The sequence below is a fragment of the Miscanthus floridulus genome, chromosome 1 (assembly GCF_019320115.1).
Source record: "Miscanthus floridulus cultivar M001 chromosome 1, ASM1932011v1, whole genome shotgun sequence".
In the NCBI taxonomy this organism is placed as follows: domain Eukaryota; kingdom Viridiplantae; phylum Streptophyta; class Magnoliopsida; order Poales; family Poaceae; genus Miscanthus; species Miscanthus floridulus.
Window position 1 is genome coordinate 35,560,318 of NC_089580.1, and position 19,245 is coordinate 35,579,562.

At 50.9% G+C, this 19,245-nt stretch overlaps 3 protein-coding genes across 3 annotated transcripts; all 3 read left to right on the plus strand.

Moving 5' to 3' along the window:
- The first annotated feature begins 407 nt into the window (after window positions 1-407).
- On the plus strand, window positions 408-1,784 carry LOC136478660 (histone H1-like). The gene is made up of 2 exons (XM_066477012.1): window positions 408-666; window positions 784-1,784. Exons 1-2 carry the CDS (start codon window positions 502-504, stop codon window positions 1,462-1,464), a joined length of 846 nt encoding a protein of 281 aa, XP_066333109.1. The 5' UTR covers window positions 408-501; the 3' UTR covers window positions 1,465-1,784.
- A 4,176-nt stretch (window positions 1,785-5,960) lies between these two features.
- Window positions 5,961-10,952, plus strand: LOC136480413 (protein WVD2-like 1). Its single transcript, XM_066477982.1, has 7 exons — window positions 5,961-6,282; window positions 7,472-7,907; window positions 8,269-8,354; window positions 8,809-8,902; window positions 9,027-9,098; window positions 9,955-10,065; window positions 10,455-10,952. The coding sequence occupies exons 1-7, from the start codon at window positions 6,200-6,202 to the stop codon at window positions 10,677-10,679; spliced, it is 1,107 nt and encodes a 368-aa protein (XP_066334079.1). The 5' UTR covers window positions 5,961-6,199; the 3' UTR covers window positions 10,680-10,952.
- A 1,615-nt stretch (window positions 10,953-12,567) lies between these two features.
- Window positions 12,568-13,362, plus strand: LOC136454562 (probable myosin-binding protein 5). Its single transcript, XM_066454948.1, has one exon. It carries the CDS (start codon window positions 12,568-12,570, stop codon window positions 13,360-13,362), a length of 795 nt encoding a protein of 264 aa, XP_066311045.1.
- The last annotated feature ends 5,883 nt before the right edge of the window (window positions 13,363-19,245 follow it).

Below are 19,245 nucleotides of genomic sequence, written 5' to 3' on the forward strand. Positions count from 1 at the left end.
CGGACCAGTTCGGATTCCCGAGCCAATATCTCTCTGTACACTCAACGGAATCCATTGGTTTTACACTTTTTTGAAATCTATGCTCCGTTACTACGTGTATACGAAGTTTGAGACGGATCGGTTGATCAAGCGAAGAGATATTCGATCGCAAATCGGGAGGAGAAGCACACTCTGAGCCGAGTTCGTGCGCTCGGCGGCCGGCTGCGGGGCAGGAATCCGCGGCACCGCGGGGGGCGGTGTGACGACCGTTGGATGTGGGAGGATCGAACGGATAAGGTTCAATGTGGGGCGCTGATGGGGGCGATCCGAGGCGCGGCCGTATGGACCAATCAGCGCGCGGCGTTGGGCTCTCCTCGTCTTCGTGTCGTCGCCACTATTTAAGCACCGCTTCCTCCTCCCCGACCTCCTCACCCACCACCGCAGAGCTTTCCTTCTCTCTCTCCTCTGCACACCCGAGCTCGCCGCGCTCTCCTTCCTCGTCGAGGTCCAAGTGCTGCATTGATGGCGACCGACGTGGCTGAGACTCCCGCGCCGTTGGCGGAGGCGGCCCCCGAGGCCCCCGCCGAGGCCCCGGCTGCGCCAGCCGCCGAGGCGAAGCCGGCCAAGGCCAAGAAGGCCGCCGCGCCCAGGAAGAAGACGAGCCCGACCCACCCGCCGTACGCCGAGGTAATTGCAGCCCTCCCTTGAACCCTTTGCTAGCCGTGTTGGCTTCCTCCTCCCGTGTCGTGCTTTGGCTCTCCGTCGCGTCTGGATCTGACGCAATTGTGGATGGTTGGTGCGCAGATGATCTCGGAGGCGATCACGTCGCTGAAGGAGAGGACGGGGTCCAGCCAGTACGCGATCGCCAAGTTCGTGGAGGACAAGCACAAGGACAAGCTCCCTCCCAACTTCCGCAAGCTCCTGCTCGTGCAGCTCAAGAAGCTCGTCGCCGCAGGCAAGCTCACCAAGGTGAAGAACTCGTACAAGCTGCCGGCCGCACGCGCCCCCGCCGCCGCCAAGCCGAAGCCCAAGCCCAAGGCCGCCCCGAAGAAGCCCAAGACCGTCGCGAAGAAGCCCAAGGCCGCCGCCAAGCCCAAGCCCAAGCCCAAGGCCCCTTCCAAGGCGAAGCCCGCCGCAAAGCCTAAGGCCCCTGCTAAGACGAAGCCCGCTGCCAAGCCGAAAGCCGCAGCCGCCAAGCCGAAGGCTGCAGCCAAGCCGAAGGCAGCCGCCAAGCCGAAGGCCAAGCCAGCTGCCGCGAAGCCGAAGCCGAAGGCCGCCGCCGCCAAGCCGAAGCCAGCAGCCAAGAAGGCCGGACGCCCTGCCAAGGCCGCCAAGACGTCGGCCAAGGGCACGCCGGGGAAGAAGGCGCCGGCGACCAAGAAGCCCGCGGCGGCCGCGAAGAAGTCCCCTGCCAAGAAGGCCGCTCCGGCGAAGAAGTCTGCTGCCCCGGCGCGGAAGGTGCCTGCCCGGAAGGCGAAGAAGTAGAGCGGCTGTCGGCGCCGGAGGAATCTAGGGTTTCGTTCTCGTTTGGTGCTAGATGTTTACTCTTTTTTGGTCTTCCCTTAGTCGAGTTGGTTGTCTGGGGTACTTAGCTTGTAAATTTGATATGGGGGGCGGGGGTACACTGGTCAGTCGGTACCCATGGTGAAAGGGCGGAGGCGACGGCGACGGCGACGGCGACGATGACGAAGGAGTCTGTGTTATTATTACTAGAAGAAGGGTGTATTTCTGTAGCTGATGGAGTTGTGCTCATTGAGTTGTTAAGGTTTATGTGGTGATAAAGTTTGTGTCGAGAATTACCTACCTTTGCTGATTTACTGTTGTGTTTTTGTATGTTCAAACTGTTCTTGGCTGGGGGGTCCTCTGAATTCCAGATCTGAAATAGGATCGTTCGGTGTGCATTTCGTGACCAACATGCACAGCATCCATTGTATACGTACGATTTGTATGTTGCTTTCGTCCTACGTCTGGTAGCCTACGGGGCTTCATGAGCTGTAATAGTGATCTTTATTTCATTATTATTATTATTGTCGTGATTTTCGTATCGTTTCGGATAAGCTATATATGGTTTGATGTGCTGAGCTGATCTGGGCTTATAAAACAGTTGAAACCCTTGCAGGCCGCGCGTTGCATGTCCTGACGCCCCGCGCCAAGGCAGGTCTGGTGGCGTGGCCGAGCCGCTGGCTGACACGTACTAGACGCCACTCGTAGGCGTGGTTTGAGGCGGGAGAGCTCAAGGTTTCTCAGGCCGTCGTCCCTCTCTCTCTCTCTTTTCTTTTTTTGATTTGGAGCGTAAAGATACGCACCAAGGAGTAACTGCCCTAACCCTAGGAAGGGTGTGCGCCTCTTTTTGCTGTGAAACTGGCTACAGTACTGCTTTTATTCGCTGTTTGTTCGGTCATCTTGCATCTTCTTGGGTTTTGCTGCAGCGAGAACGACTTCTCCTTTCCCTGCATCACATCGTTCTCAGTGCTGTACTGGACTGCTGCTGATACTCCTAGGAGTATCTCCGTTTCCGCACCTGATCGCGGTCGAGTGTCCAGTGGGCGAGCCAGGCTGACATAGCTGCGCCTAGCTAGCAATCTCGCTTGTTGATAGCTGGAGTCGAGGTGGATATCTTTCCACTACTATCAGTAGCAGTACTGGCCTACTGCTACTCGGAGGGGATGCATAGGGGTCTGTTGAGTTTCCCTCCAAAACGTCAAATTTTTCAAGATTCTCCGTCACATCAAATCTTTAGACGCATGCATAAAACATTAAATATAAATAAAAATAAAACTAATTACACAGTTTAGACGAAATCCACGAGACGAATCTTTTAAGCCTAATTAGACTATGATTGGACACTAATTGTCAAATAACAACGAAAACGCTACAGTAGCGTTTTACCAAAAAATTTTGGCATCCAAACTAGCCCTATGTGGATTCTGCCTCTCCGGTGTCGTGTCTTGACTCGAATGGGCAGACGAATCCACGGAACTAGGTAAAAAACGACGAGCTGGCGAAACGAGTCGACCGATCCGATCCTACACGATACGGCAGCGCTGCATTTCTGCACCTACCCTTCATACATTGTCAGTCTACAGACATCCGGTGGTGCATTGCACGGGAAGCACGAGCTCGCCTGCTCGTGCGAGCGGAAAGCTTGCCGTGACGTGACGGCCTCTACATACAGGCACAGGCTAGAGCTAGACCACACCATTTAGGTGCTGTTTGTTTCAGTGCAGGCAACGGCGTAAATCGAAACTGAAACCAGCGCGAACCGTTACAGAGCAAGGATTAACGTGACTCTGATTTTGTCGCTTTGACCTTGACTCCGGGAACGGAGCGAATACCGCTGGGATAGGAGGGGGTAACAGTGATATACTGCGCTGTTTCCGTTTACGCTGCCATCTATTACGGGCAGGTCTGTCCAAACATCAAACACTGCGAAGCGACGACGGGCTCAAATCATCCAACCAAACAGCCTCTCAGTGGCAAACTCGGAGCTGGGCGAGTTGGCGCTGGTGAACGTGGATCTGGACGCAGCCGCGGGAGCCCCGCGAGCACCTGACGAACGGACGCGGACGGTGCCGTGCCGGCGGCCGGCGCGGTGGTTGATGGACGGACCCACACCCGCGGGGCTGATGGGAGTCGTCAGCGTGGCGGAGACGAAAAAGCGTTGCAGAAACAAAATGAAACGGACATTTATTTTCCTCTCGCAACGAATCAGTCGAGCCAAAATAAGTGCCGAAACCGACGATAGCAGGCCTGGGATTGGCCTGGCCGCCTAGTCCGGCTGTGTGTGACAATACCTGGAGGACCTAGCTGGTCCCCGGCTAAGAATTGCCAGCCCACCACTTGCTCGCTTGCCATTTCAGCCGGCCCAACCCAATGTGAGACCTAGCGACCGGCACAACTCGCTGTAACGTAACACCACTTCAAACTTTTTATCTTTTTTTCATTTTAGAAAAAAGTAACAGAACTTCAAACTAGTTTAACTAGATGTATTCCAAAAAAGAAATTAGTAAAAATCTACTAGTTCTTTTTAGATTAAAACAAACCAGACCAAGGTCACATGTATACGAGCCGTGCTGCTGCTGGACTTGCAGTGCATATTCCATGCAGAAACCGCACACTCCCTGGTGTATTATCATTTGTACCAGAAGCAGTGAAGTCTGACGTCAGTGATTGATCACTTCTAATGTTTGTATCCTCAGCTGAGTGAGGAGCTAGCGGCACTCTTCAAATCACCTCTGTACCCAAAAGAAAAACATTATATTCTATTTCAAACTGAATCAAACTATCTCAACTTTGCAAAATTTATATAAGAAACTACCAAGTTTATATTACCAAATACTCCCTCCATCCTAAGAGTGTGCTCATATAGTTTTGGACAAAGTCAGTTTTTCTTAAACTTGACTTTTACTAATTTATAGAAAAAATAATATCAATATTTATGTCTCAAAAAAGGTTTACTATTAAAATATATCTAGTATTAATCTAATAGTACTTATCTAGTATCATAAATGTTACTTATCTGGCATCATAAATATTAGTATATTTTTGTAGATTTGGAGAAAACATGAAATTGTTTAACTTTTTGAAAAAATAAGCGTATTTTTTTGGGACCAAGGGAGTAAGTATCATTACATTCATAATAAGTCATATTTCCAAAGCATATCTATTTGATATCATAAATGTCTAATAATAATATGTATAAATTTGATTAAAATTAAAAGTAGTTTGATTTAGGATAAAACTAAGCATCAAAACTTTTGAGACGGAGGTAGTAGCCCTATTTTATGGAAACGGGTGAACACCTGCCCACGAAATCAGAAAAACTGCCACGCAAGAAATAACCTTGTGTGGTAGCTCAAGCTTCACCATCAAGGTCCTCCGTGCAGTATACCGGCACAAACGGCTCGCTTTAAAGAAGCTAAAGTTAGCACTAGATTGTACCACAAGATAGTATGAATGGAAAATTGGTATAAGCTTTGCTTTGGTGTAAAGAGTTGCTTTTTTGTAATAATCCAAGCAGATAAGCCGTCATCAAAGGTTAATTGGCACTCCTCACCTGTACTGGTCTGATAAAAAGCATGATGGGCTTTCCTTCTACCTGACTCGATCGACCTGTAGAGCAATGTAAAGCCTGGAAAACATATACAAATACAAGCAACGTCTTCACGGTACAATGCCATATCCACATATATTTATATGAAGAGCAATGGTGTGGAACAAAAAGTAAAATGTCAACATCCAGATTTTAGAGTTACTAATAGCACATCCTTGTCGACTGAACATTTCTTACGTTCTGATTTCTGAAACAGGCTAGTTGCTCGTGCTGAAGCATGTTGATTCCTCGAGGAGAACGAATTTTGCAACAAAAAAAAAAAAAACTCGTTCCAATCGCGAACGGAGCCTCCGACCACATACTGTGGTGTGCTGAGCGTCTACCGAACACGTCGGTGGCCCAAACCAGACATGGCAATGATGGCATTAATAAAAATACTTGGAGGCTTGGAGCACGTCCGGAAGCAGCGATGAATGGGGGCGCTGCCGCTGCCGCTGCGGCGAGGCTTACGGTTGACCGGCCTAACTGTCAGGTACAAGCATCCGATGTTGGTCACGGTACAGTAGCAAACGGGGACCGGATCGGGTACTCCCTCAGTCCCTGGTGAAGCGGTGACCGACCGACCGGTCGCCGACTCGCCGTCGTCTTCCTTCCCCAGCTTCTACGGGTCCGGATCTTCTGCGGCACTGCGGGGCAGGGGCTCCAGCTCCAGCTTGCAAGAGCAAGACTGATCACCTGCCTCTGCCAGCACAGTGAAAACGAGTACTTTACTGTTACCGTTACTGCATCACATTTTGAACCACCTAACCTAACCCAACCCAGGTACCCTCGGCCGCCACTTACACGTGGGCCCGAACGGCGAGCACGGCACACTCCTCGGTCCTCCCCCACTGCGCTCCGCTACTGGAATGATGAAGCGGCCGACGACCCCTCGTGCACGGGGGATCCACACACAGAGCCACGCACACAGCGAGGGAGCCACCCCACCAAAAAAACGCACGCATTCGGGCCACCGAGGCTGCGGCTGCGCGGCGAGGGAGGAGTAGGAGGCGACGGCCGACGGCGCTGCGGGCGCCGTGGGTGGTCGAGGCCGGGAGACGCGGGGAAGCTAGCTGCTAGCGTAGCCGAGCGCGGCGGGTGGGCGGGCTCACGCTGCGCTGTCGCTCCATGTCGGCCACCGGCGACAGCGGCGGGGATCCGGCGGCGGCGCGCCGCCGCTGGGATCTCACCAACAATGGGCCCGAGAGCACGTAATGCCACTGCCTTCAGCTGCATTCCCTTCGTTATCAGTTTGTTTCGGTGGGCTATGGGTGTGGGTGTAGTCCCTGGAGCAATGTCGCTGTCGGAGTTCATCGTCTTAGCTTGTTGGCAGATCTGGCGGAGGTCTCCGTGATTCACACGGTTTTTAGTGATTTTTGGTGGTATTTTTTTACTTGGTCTGGGCTGGCGAGTTAGGGTTTGGTTGCTCTAGTAGGAGATAGATTGGTGAGCTTGGAGATTTGGAGCTTGCGGGGATACAAAAGGTCGAGTGTTGCTCTATAAGCTGGGTGTCTTAGTTCATGTTGCATTGCGTCCCTCATCGCTGTCGGTGCTTGTACTAATCTTAGTAGAAGATTATCACACATAGTATTTCCCCAAGCAATGTGCTCTTCAAGTGGCCCAGTGGGGGCCTCTGCAACATTTCTCCATTTATGTGAATGTGTGGAACTGCTGGGAATTATCAAGCACGAAATTTGAACTTGAGCTGCTGTTTCTTCCTTTTGAAGAGGCAAATCTGGACACTCTATGCCTCAACTTGTTGAACATGCTGAAATCATTCCACGGTGCTTCAAAGTTGTATTGTGGATGCGATTCTGAACTCTTGCATACATGAAATGTTTCACATGCATTCCTTAGGTATCTCATTTGATGTTCGAAAATCCTGGCATTTAATATATTGTACCTGCAGCTTCCTGTTAGGATTGCCGAGTTTGCTTATGTTTTTCCTTTTTTACATATCCGATGGTTGTTTAGCCTTGAATTTCACTGAAAAATGTCTGGAGCATACTAATTAATGTTTACTTTTCCTAAGGCTATTCTCTTCAAATGTGTTCAGTTTGGATAATAAATAGTTTTGTTTCCGGGTATACCTTTGTAGTCACATACCTCAAAGACTGCTGGCATGGTTATAGTTGAATATATGTGCGTAGGTAATCGGCTGCCAGAATGTGCTAAAAGAAGCAGGTCCTTCAGTTATCGTGAGAATGTGATTGCAGAATTTCGAACGTAGGGAGCATGGTATTTGTGAATAATATTTATGATTTGTTCTTTTTGTCCATGATGGTTGCTCAAGCCATGTATTGTATATCAATTCTTCTCTTCTACAGTTCTACTTGAATTTCTCTAGGCCTCCAGCTGCAGAACTACATGCGTATTTAATCTTTATATTCTTTTCTGCAGTCCAATGTTGAAAGAGGCTGTGGAAATGTCTACAGATGAAGAATCAGATGGTGTTGTTATATGCCATCCGAATGGCAACACTGATGGATGCGACGAAACCATTAGTGGTAGTCATGATTATGATAGCCCAGAAGGCCAGGAAACTAGTTCCATTAAGGACCCTGATGTTGAAGGTGACACACAGGAAGACAAGTGTGTAAATCAAGATTCACTGAAGTTGATTGATCAAGAGAAGTCTGCTCCCCCCAAGTCCCCAGCAAAGTCTGCGACTGCCAGTTCTGGATCGGAGAGGCCTAAACGTGTTGTTCCCCAACCATTCTCTCTTTCTACTCAAAGAAGGTCATCTGGAGTAAATGGCGGTGTGACCAATCCATCAGAAAATAAGGATAAATCTGGTGATAAAAGTAGCATCTCTCCAGCAAGTATGACAAAGAAGGTATGGTCATTGCCTTCTGCACATTTCTCATTAAATTTTGGTGTTGCCTATATCATTACCTCTTGTTTTGATTCTGTTATTTCTTATTATTGAGCAAGTGTTTTTCTTGGGCTAATTCTTACTAGCTAGATCATACATATTCTATCTTAAGCATTGAAGCTACCTGATCATGGACTTCTTCCATGTTTAAGTTTTCTACCACACAGGATCATCTAAAAAATTGTTGCACAAACTGAACCCATGTCATTTCTATTTAATTGGGAACATGGCTAATTTATTCTCTTGTCTGAAAATATTCTGCGGTATACTTTTGTGAAATAGGAGGCTATACTAACAGAATTACTCTGGCTATTTATTTCAGAGTACGCCGATGCCACCTAGGAAGACTTTGCAGCCTGAACAGGCATTTCTCCCTGTGGAAGAGGACTCTTGTTCTGTGACTTCCTCGTATCCTTTTTCTGTGTGCTAAGATTTGTTGAGCACCTCATCCCTTTTTTTATGCTGTTTCATAGCTATGCACCTAATTTTTTAACTTTCGGTATATAAGCTTCGGATGTTTCACACCTACTTACGTAAGGATGGAATAATAGATTTGAATATTCATGTTCATTGATGACCATAAAATCACATACTGTTTTTTTCTTAAATTAAGCACCAAATTCTTTGATGTTTCACAGTAAATAATGATGAACACTCATACTCATACAGTTATCTTCTTTGAACATGAAAGCATCGTCTAAACGGTGCTTTTCTGTATCCACTGAACTTACAATATTTTCTTATGCTCAATATTTTTTCAAGATGATGCCCATTTTCATAGTTAAATGTTTAAATTGAGAAACACATGAATTTTACAAGCGTTCAGAGTTGCATGTGGCCCTTTTCCTGAGCTTGTGTAAAGAACTACAACATCAACAAGAGCTGGCAGAACTAAGACAACTGTTCCCGTTGCCCCATCATTTGTGTGTGCTAACCGTGCTGACAAGAGGAAGGAGGTGTGTATATAGTTTCTTGCATTATTTCCAGATGATCGCTTAATTCATGCTGATTATTCACAACTAGCAAGCACTATTATTCCAAAAAAAGGTTCTGGTAGTGACAGTGTTGTTAATTACCCAGTTCTACACAAAATTAGAGGAGAAACATCAAGCTTTGGAAGCAGAGAAGGACGAGGCTGAGGCCAGGAAAAAGGTAAGAACTTGCTTCTGAATTCTGATCTCTCTCTTGCAATCAGACTATTGTAGGTCAGGTCACTTGAGTTTTGTATATTATTCTTTTGATCGATATAGTAATTATTGCTTTGAAAATAAGAGCAATAAGGACAGTATTCAAATTGAGTTGTTTCTGGGTACACACAAGTGAGCTTTATGCTACCTGTTCTTTATAAAATTTATGGAAACTCAAGATTCTCGCTCAACACATAGTACTTCATTCTGTTTTACTTACGCACCAGTCTTATTTCATCATTTCCTTTGTTCTTTTTCCAGTTTTCCTTTATATGTAACTGTTGAGTTTTCAAATGCCTTTCAATCTTTCCTACAAGCAATTGGAATATGGGATCTATTAAATTTCACATATTTCATCTATATAGTTTCGTCACATGTACACCTGTTATATAATCTTCCTGCCTGCTATTGTAATCATTTTCTGTCTTTCAATCTGAAATGTCAATAAGTTTTTCAAATGAAATCCAAGTTGTACACAAGCAATATCTGCACGTTGTAGACAAAACAGAAATTCAAGACTTGGTTGTGATTATCTAATCAATGATGTGTTCATTTAGATATGATTGGTTGAATGACATCTACTATCATATGCATCTAGATCTAGTTAATGTTGGGCTAAGTTAGGTATTGTTATTTGATGCCATTGACCACCATATGCTGTTTCTTTCAAATTGTACAGTAGTCTGATACTGTGTCCATCTGTGCTTTTCCTTTAGTAAGTGTTTGTGCTAGTTTTGTTTTCTAGTCCTGTCTATATGGAAAGCACTAATACTACCTTTATCTATCATTAACTAATCTTATAATGTTCATTATTTGGGTAGGAAGAGCAAGACGTTGCTTTAAAACAACTAAGGAAGTCATTGGTGATTAAAGCGAAACCCATGCCAAGCTTCTATCAAGAAGGGCCCCCACCAAAGGCTGAACTTAAGAAGGTAATTCCAGTTTCATGTTTCTAATTCTCAATAAAAAAGTGTAGTTGTGAGTCTGAGACTTTTATTGATTTTTGCATGTCATAATCATGGTTATTGTTGAGGGTATAGTAATTCCAAGAATGGAATGTGCACACTATTCTAAAATGAAGGGCAGATTTTGTGCCCCCTTTTTTGAACAACACATGGTTCCACTAATACCAAGCTGATTGTCCAATAATGACGTGGTTATAATTAGTTTGAGCCTTGAGCAAATAGTATTTGAGAACGTTTTTTCCTGACAAAAATAGAAATACATGATTGTTGCTTGCGGCATGAATACATTGTGTGAAGTATTATACTTTTCGATGGTTCTAGTGGTGAATTTAATTTTTGCCTTCTGTTCTGTCAAGGTGCCTCCTACTCGTGCCAAATCACCAAAGTTTACAAGTTCAAGGAGAAAGAGCTGCAGTGATACACCACAGACACCTGAGGGGAAAAATACCAATGCAACATCTACCTGGTCACATCGTCACAGCATTGGGACTTCTAAAGATGCTAACAGAGTACAATGGTCGCCAAAGAGTGGTGTGGCGACCAAAACTAGATCTGTCAAGCCTGAGCTGAAGGCCGTCTGAAGAGCATGGAGCAGCCAAGTGCTGCGGTTGTCTCTGTACAAACCGAATTGCCTAACTCTTAGCCGTTTCCATCTCCATGCATTTTTTGTTTTATTTTATACCCAACATCTCCACCAAAAGAAGGCTGTAGGGCCAATGACGTTGTTCGCGCTGCTGCACCTTGCCCATTTTCTTACATTCGTCTCGTACTCGTAAGAACTGTGTTGCTGGGACCATTTGACATTCCATGTAAATTACTTGAGGATCCTTGTAGGGAGCCTGGCGTTTTGGTCCTGTGAAGCCCTTGAGGCCTTAACTGATCTGTGAGCTGAAAAAGCTATCGGAATGGCACTGTTCTGTTTGATGCATCCCCAGGTTGGAAGCCCTGTTAAGGGTTGTGGTGGTGCCTGCAGATGCTGAAGACCCACCATGCCTTCTTCTGAGGTGTGTAAAAATTCCTGGTGGTTCGTTGCATCGACGGTCGGTTTCAAGTTGATATTGGAAAGATGCAGCCAAAACCTCAGTGCAATTATCGTCTCAGTGACAAACCAATTAGGGTAATTTGGTCCAAATATTCTCGAAGCAGTATTGACTAATGACGTGGACCCACGTGTCAGTGTCAATGTTGACAAGGGAATGAGTCGAGCCGAGAGCAAGGTATCAATTAGTTCATTGGTTATAGTTAGATTGGCTTTTCAGTCGGTGTGACCCGGTGGCAGAAAATAAATAAAAAATATAAAAAAGTCAGACAGGGCATGATGGCATATTTGAATCGTAAATTGAGAAGGCCACTATCATATTTATTGAAAATAAAATAAAATGAAATGAAATGAAAGATCAGCACTCATTTGCCTCTTCTTTTGTTTATTTGTTTATTTTGTTCTCCGACTAATCTTCTGTACTATCACAGCCTGTTATGACGAACTCTGGGAGGTACCCACACCTTTATTGTCCTGTTTGCTTGGCTGCCATGACTGAAAGTCTTGGTGGCTGAAAAAGTATAGTTTATAAGCCAAACGAACAGGGCATATTTCTCCATTTGATACCTTCTAACCTGTCCTTCAATTATTTATTGATGCAAGTAAATCCTTTAATTTTCGGTTTATTTATTGGTTCCATGGTAGTTGGCAAGTTGTGCTCCAGGAACACGGAGGGGAGGGGGGGGGGGGGGGGGGGGGGGGGGGGGGGGCGTCGGGGAGATCTGAGCAAGCCGTTCCTTTCCTCACTTCCTGTCTCGTATCCCGAAGAGGCAAACAAAATCCATGGTCACCTAGAAATGTGATGAAGGTATGCCAGATAAGCCGTTTGATCTTCCCTTTTCTTTAAGTAATTGCTGATGCGAATTGGGAGTTCTGGAGTTAATCCGGTTTGCTTGATCGGATTGTGTACTGGGATAGTAGGATTAGAAGTTTCGGTTGTATGAATGAATTGGTTCTTCATTTGAGTTCTTGCCGTTGAGTTTTGTGGCCGATCCAGTACAACCTGAACTTCTTGTGTTCTTGTGCGATTATTGTATATAGTTGGGTCATAAATTAGCCTCCAGTTTAAATTAAAGCTGTAAGATGTATATGTTCTTATTTTACATTAATCTGAATAATCTTTGACATAACATGGCTAATCGTGGTGAAGATTTTACTTTAGGAGCCCCTCTAGCATGATGGAATCACATGTTTCATTCCTAAAACCCTCAACCTTAATCCTCCCCTGCAAATGGAAATCTGAGTTGGATATGTTCAATTTGAATCAAATTATGGGGCTTTTTACTTGTGCTGCAGTTGCCAGTTGGCTTAAGTTTCAGAGTTTAGGTTATTGTTTTGCCTCTAACCGCACATTATATTTTCAGTTCTTTTCCAACATGAAATTTACAAACTATTCATCCAGTAAGAAATTTCCATCCCAAGTTGAAGTCATGGCTTCAAGAACAAGTACTGGTGATCCATGCAGATATCAGCAGTTCTCTGCTCTACTAACTTCAGTAGTCCAAGAATGGGTTTTGATGCTTCTGCTGCTGCTTGAGGGTCTGCTCTCCTATCTGGTGACAACATTTGCACAGCTATGCAAGCTGCAACCCCCATGCCCAATATGCACGAGGCTGGATCATGTCTTAGGCAAGGCAGAGCCGGGCTTTTATCGAGAACTAATGTGCAGTTCTCACAAGGCAGAAGCATCATCATGGGCATTTTGCCACATCCATCAAAACCTTGTTGATGTTCACAGGATGTGTGAAGCCTGCCTCCTGTCATTTGCCGCTGACAAGAAATCTAACCTAGAAACATACCGGTCCTTGGTGGGGAAACTCGGTGTCGGTATCGACAATGTAGGTTGCAGAAACAACTTCACTTTGAGGAATAATGCAACTGAAGCACCAGGCATGAAGGACACTCTATGTTCATGTTGCTCAAGACCATTGCAAGTTAAGTCACATCCTTTTGTGGTTCTTCAAAGCAAAGCTAGTGGCATTGGCATCGAGGGGATTTGCAGAGTTGTTTCAAGAGACCAACAGAGTATTGATGAGATCAATTATGTTGCATACGGTGAGCTGAAGACCTCTGACACTGAATCAGAGCCCTGGCAGCCTGGTGGTAATGTTGGAAGTTTTCTCAAGGATGACCAAGATAATTTGAAGGAAGGTTTTGTATTGGACCATCATTTGTCAAGGGCCTGGAGGTCGTGGGTAGGCGGCCCGCGGCTACGTAGATCGTAGCCGTCAGCCGTGTCTTCCGATCTGGAGGTTATACCCCTCACGGTGATCGGGCTTGAGAGTCTTTGGGGAAGAGAGGGAGGTTTTAGGATAACTGATCTTTCTTTTTCTATCAAATGGCCTTTGATCCATACATATAGCCTCTCGGGCTGTTGAAAAGGAAACTAACTAATCCTTGATTCTAGGGAAAGATAGCAAATCAAATCTTCCTTCTTTCTATCCTAGCCACTGGATGTTCCCTGCGCATCGCGCGTGCTGGCCTGGGCGTCGCGCTCAGCGCGCTCCGCGGCCCGCCTCACGTCGCGGTTGCGCCTGCGACGGTGGTAGCTGTGGCCCCACATGACATCTCTCGCCCCCTCGAGACCCAGCTCGTCCTCGAGCTGGAAATCTGGATATGAAGCGCGGAAAGCGTCGAGGTCTTCCCAGGAGGCCGAAGAAGCAGGCTCGCCGCGCCAGAAGACCAGGACCTGGGTGACGCCACGTGCTAGGCGAGCCTGAGTGACTCGGTCGGGAGCTGGAAGCACCGCGCCATGCTGGATGTCCGGCAGAGGAGGTGGGGTGGCCGGTGGAGTGCCACTGAACTTCTTGAGGGTCCCGACGTGGAATACGTCGTGGATACGGGCTTGCGGAGGGAGCTCAAGCCGCACCGCGACCTCATTGATCTTCTCGATGACCCGGTAGGGCCCCAGGTAGCGGGCCTTCAGCTTGCCCGTGGTGCGGGGGAGGGACGTCGCCTGGCGCTGATGAAGACGCAGCAAGGCCCAATCGCCCACGGCGTAGGCGACCTGGCGATGATGGCGGTCGTAGTGCAGCTTCTGCACCGCCTGGGCTTGCTCCAGGCGATGGCGGACCTCGGCGAGGAACTCCTCGCGCTCCTCCATGTCGCGGGCCACAGCTGCGACACGGGTCTCGCCCGGCTCATACGAGCGCATGGTCGGAGGGTCGCGGCCGTAGACCACCCGGAACGGCGTCTCCCGAAGCGACGACTGGAAGGCCGTGTTGTAGACGTATTCTGCCCATGGCAGCCACCGGAGCCACTGGCGAGGGCGATCTCCTGTGAAACAACGGAGATACATGACTATGACGCGGTTCGCTGCCTCGGTTTGGCCATCCGACTGGGGGTGGAAGGCGGAGGTCATGTGCAGCTTGGTGCCCATGAGTCTCATGAGCTCACGCCAAAAGACGGACGTGAACACCGGGTCCCGGTCGGAGACGATGGACTGAGGCATCCCGTGGAGGCGGACGATGTTGGTGAAGAAAGCCTGGGCCACGGACTCGGCGGTATACGGATGGCCGAGTGCGATGAAGTGGCAGTACTTGCTGAAGCGGTCGACGACGGAGAGGATGACCGACTTCCCGTCGACCTTAGGCAGCGCCTCGATGAAATCCAGCCCTATGTCGGCCCAAACCATAGAGGGCACTGGGAGGGGCAGCAAGAGACCCGCCGGCCGTAGATGCTCGGACTTGAATCGTTGGCACGTGGCGCAGTCCCGCACGAAGTCCTGGACGATGCGGCGCATGTTGGGGAAGTGGAAGCCGCGCTGCAGCCGGTGCCAGGTGCGTTGAACGCCTTCATGCCCATCGTCATGGATCGCAGCAACAATCTCCTGGAGCAGGGGCGATGTAGGCGGGATGTAGAGGCGCCCGTCATAGAGTACCATGTCGTCCCTGACCGCCCATGGAGCGGTTCTGGAGCCTGCGCGCACCTCGTCGTGGATCGCGACCAGGGCAGGGTCGACGGCCTGTGCCTGGCGGAGACGGCTGATGTAGTCAAAACGCGGTGCCGAGATGGCGCGGAGACCGCCCATGCTGTCCTCCTCAGCATCGCGACGCGAGAGGGCGTCCGCCACGACGTTGGTTGCCCCGGACTTGTACTCGACGGCGAAGTCGAAGCCGAGCAGCTTGCCAACCCAATGGTGTTGGGGAATGGTGGCAAGGCGTTGATCCAGCAGAAACTTGAGGCTATGGTGGTCCGTCTTGACGAGGAAGTAGCGGCCCCACAGATATGGCCTCCAGTGCCGCACTGCGAGCACGAGGCCAATGAGCTCCCGCTCATACGCCGCTAGGGAGCGGTGTCGTGGCGCCACCGGTCTGCTGAAGAAGGCGATGGGATGGCCCTCCTGCAAAAGGACGGCGCCGAAGCCGTATGTCGACGCGTCGCACTCCACCACGAACAGTTTGGTAAAGTCCGGCAAGGCCAAGACCGGCGCCGAAGTTACTGCGGCCTTGAGTGCGCCGAACGCCTCCTCGGCGGCAGCCCCCCAAGTGAAGCCGTCCTTCTTCAAGAGCGCCGTGAGGGGCGCGGCGATGGAGCCGTAGTTGTGGACGAACTTCCGATAGTAGCCCGCCAACCCAAGGAAGCCACGGACCGCCCGCGCGGAACGGGGCCGAGGCCACTCGTGGATGGCTTGGACCTTGCTGGGGTCCATGGCGACGCCGGCTGCTGAAATGGTGTGGCCCAGATAGGCAACGACGTCCACACCAAAACAGCACTTGGAGCGCTTGACGAACAGGCGGTGCTGGCGCAGGAGCTCGAAGACGATGCGCAGGTGGCGGAGGTGATCTGCCCAGGAGGTACTATAGATCAAGATGTCATCGAAAAAGACTAGGACGAACCGCCGAAGGTAAGCCCGGAGGACGTCGTTCATCAGTGCCTGGAACGTGGCCGGGGCGTTGCACAGCCCGAACGGCATCACCAGAAATTCGTAGAGGCCGTCGTGGGTGCGGAACGCCGTCTTGTGGATGTCCTCAGCGCGCATCCGCACCTGGTGGTAGCCCGAGCGCAAGTCGAGCTTGGTGAAGAAGCGCGCGCCGTGGAGCTCGTCGAGGAGCTCCTCCACCACCGGGATAGGGAAGGCGTCCTTGACGGTCAGCGCGTTGAGGGCGCGGTAATCGACGCAAAATCTCCACGAGCCGTCGGCCTTGTGGACGAGGAGGGCCGGGGAGGAGAAAGGCGAATCGCTGCGACGAACGACGCCCTGCTCAATCATGGCGGCGCACTGGCGCTCCAGCTCATCTTTGTGTGCCGCGGGATAGCGGTAGGGCCGCACGGCGACGGGGGCCGAGCCGGGTTTGAGGACGATGGCGTGGTCCCGCGTGCGCTGTGGCGGCAGGCCCGAAGGTGTGGCGAAGACGTCCTCATAGGCGGTCAGGAGCTCGTCCAGGAGCGTCCCACTGGCCGCCGCGATGGTGCGCAGGCTGGCGGTGGACGAGGACGGCACGCCCGCCCACGTGATGGTGCGGCCATCTTGGTGGAAGGACATCGCGCGATCCGCGAAGTTCCACACGATGGGACCGAGTGTGCCCATCCAGCAGGTGCCCAGCACAACCTCGTACCCTGCAAGAGGCATCACAAAGAGATCGGTGTGGAAAGCTGTGCCGTTGATGGAGAAGGGGGCGTGCCTAATGACGCCCGGGCAGGCCACGCGCTCGCCGTTGGCGACCGTGGCGGTCAGGCGTGGCCGGTCCTGGATCGGCAGGCCGGTACGTCGCGCCGCGTCCTCGCCGATGAAACTATGCGTGGAACCGCTGTCGAGCAAGGCGAGGAGGGAGGCCGCCCCCACGGACACCGTGATCTGGATGGTGTCCGCGACAGGAACGCCAGCGACGGCATGGAGGGAGTAGCAGGGTGCTTCGGCTCCTGGTGCCTCCGTCGCGGCGAGAGCTGGCTCCGAAGCGTCCACGGCGTCATCGACCTCCACCCCGTCGACGAAGAAGAGGCGTTTGCAGAAGCGGTTATGGCCCCGGGTGTATGGTTCGTTGCAGTTGAAGCAGAGGCCTTGGCGGCGCCGTTCCGCCATCTCAGCCGGGGAGAGTCGACGTGGAGGTCCTTCGCCGCGACCCTGCTGTCCGGTTACAGGTGGCGCCGGGAGCGCCAGGGGCTGCTGGGGGGCCGGTAGCGCCGGCCGTGGCGCCGGGGCGGGCAGAACGCCGCGCTGGGGGCGCTCGGGAAGGCAGTGGCGGCGGCGGACGGAAGGCCTCCATCATCTCCACCTCACGCGCCAGGCTCATGGCTTCGACGAGGGTGGTCGGGTGGTGCAGCCGGACGGCGTGGCTGAGCGGTGGGAGAAGGCCCCCGGTGTAGAGCTGGACGCGTTGCGACTCCTCGAGCCGGCCCGCGCGCGGAAGGAGAGCCTGAAATTGGTTGGAGTAGTCCGCCACGTTGCCCGTGCGCCGGCATTCGGCGAGCTCGAACATGGGCGCGGAACGGAGGGGAGGGCCGAACCGCAGGTTGAGGAGATCCTTGAAGTGGCTCCAGTTGGGCGTGCCGTCATCCGTCTGCAGCTGGATGAACCAGAGCTGCGCGACGTCGTCCAGATGGTACGACGCCATGAGCACGCGCTCGTCGACCGTGGTGCGATGTTGGCGGAAATAGGCCTCGCACTTATTGATGAAGAGCATCGGATCGGTGGTGCCGTCGAAGCGGGGAAAATCCCACTTCTTGTGTTTCGGGTGAAACTCCTGCTCGCGCGGCCCGAGCTGACGGTGGCCATCGGCGCCCCCTGATCCGGACGACTCGGACTGTGCCTTCACGGAGGCCATGTCGGTCTTCAGCGCGGCAAGGTCGGCGGTCATGGCTTGCATCTGGGCAAGAAGATCAGCAAGCGTGGGTTCTGCCATGGCGACAGAAGTAGCGGTGGATGCGGATGGGGAGTGTGGTGGTGGCGGCTGGGCGTGGAGGGCAGATGGCGCGGCGGCGGTGGAAGGTGTAGCGGAGGAGGATCGTCTGGTAGCCGATACCAGGTTGTCAAGGGCCTGGAGGTCGTGGGTAGGCGGCCCGCGGCTACGTAGATCGTAGCCGTCAGCCGTGTCTTCCGATCTGGAGGTTATACCCCTCACGGTGATCGGGCTTGAGAGTCTTTGGGGAAGAGAGGGAGGTTTTAGGATAACTGATCTTTCTTTTTCTATCAAATGGCCTTTGATCCATACATATAGCCTCTCGGGCTGTTGAAAAGGAAACTAACTAATCCTTGATTCTAGGGAAAGATAGCAAATCAAATCTTCCTTCTTTCTATCCTAGCCACTGGATGTTCCCTGCGCATCGCGCGTGCTGGCCTGGGCGTCGCGCTCAGCGCGCTCCGCGGCCCGCCTCACGTCGCGGTTGCGCCTGCGACGGTGGTAGCTGTGGCCCCACATGACATCTATCAAGTGCACAAAAGCATTCTACCATACAGAGAGCTGAAAGAGCCAACAGCTGGCCGTGGCTAAGTGATGAAAAAACTTATATAACATGAATGCTAGAATTTTGAATGCAATGGAGCTGCTGCTCTCTTGCAGAAAAAGAATGGATATAATAAGGCTCCAGCTGGTATGCAAATGATCATATTGATTTGATGAGTCAATAGTAGGAGACAAACATCCCAATAGCTATTGGCGTCGTCGACATTGGGGAAGCTGGTGACCGACTGCTGGCTGCTGCAAAATCCATAGGGCACAATCGTGAATGCAGCAAAAACTTGGTCCTCTCATGCGTCAACTTGATCACTGACCCATAGGTTATCTATCCACAAATGGGCTAAACAGTCTATCACACCCGTCCAATTTACTAAGCACGACAGTGGTGAGGAAATCAGTTAAGCACCAAGTCCACCGTTCCCCAATCCGAAACGCGCAACACTTCCAATCCCGCACGAACACAAAAATTAAAACACAGATGAGGAGGTGCAAAGGCGAGGGCCGCTCACCTCGACGACAGTGTCCGGGTCGGCGTGCGTAGGACTGCGCAGGCGTAGCCTCGGGTAGGACGAGGACGAGGTAGAGCGGAAGCGCGAGTGCAACTGACGCGATGGTTGTTGCCAGCAGCAGCGATCGTCGCCGGAAGGGCAAGACACCTCCTGCTCCTTCGGGGCCACGTCCACGGTCCGCCTCGCCGCGACGCCTGATCCG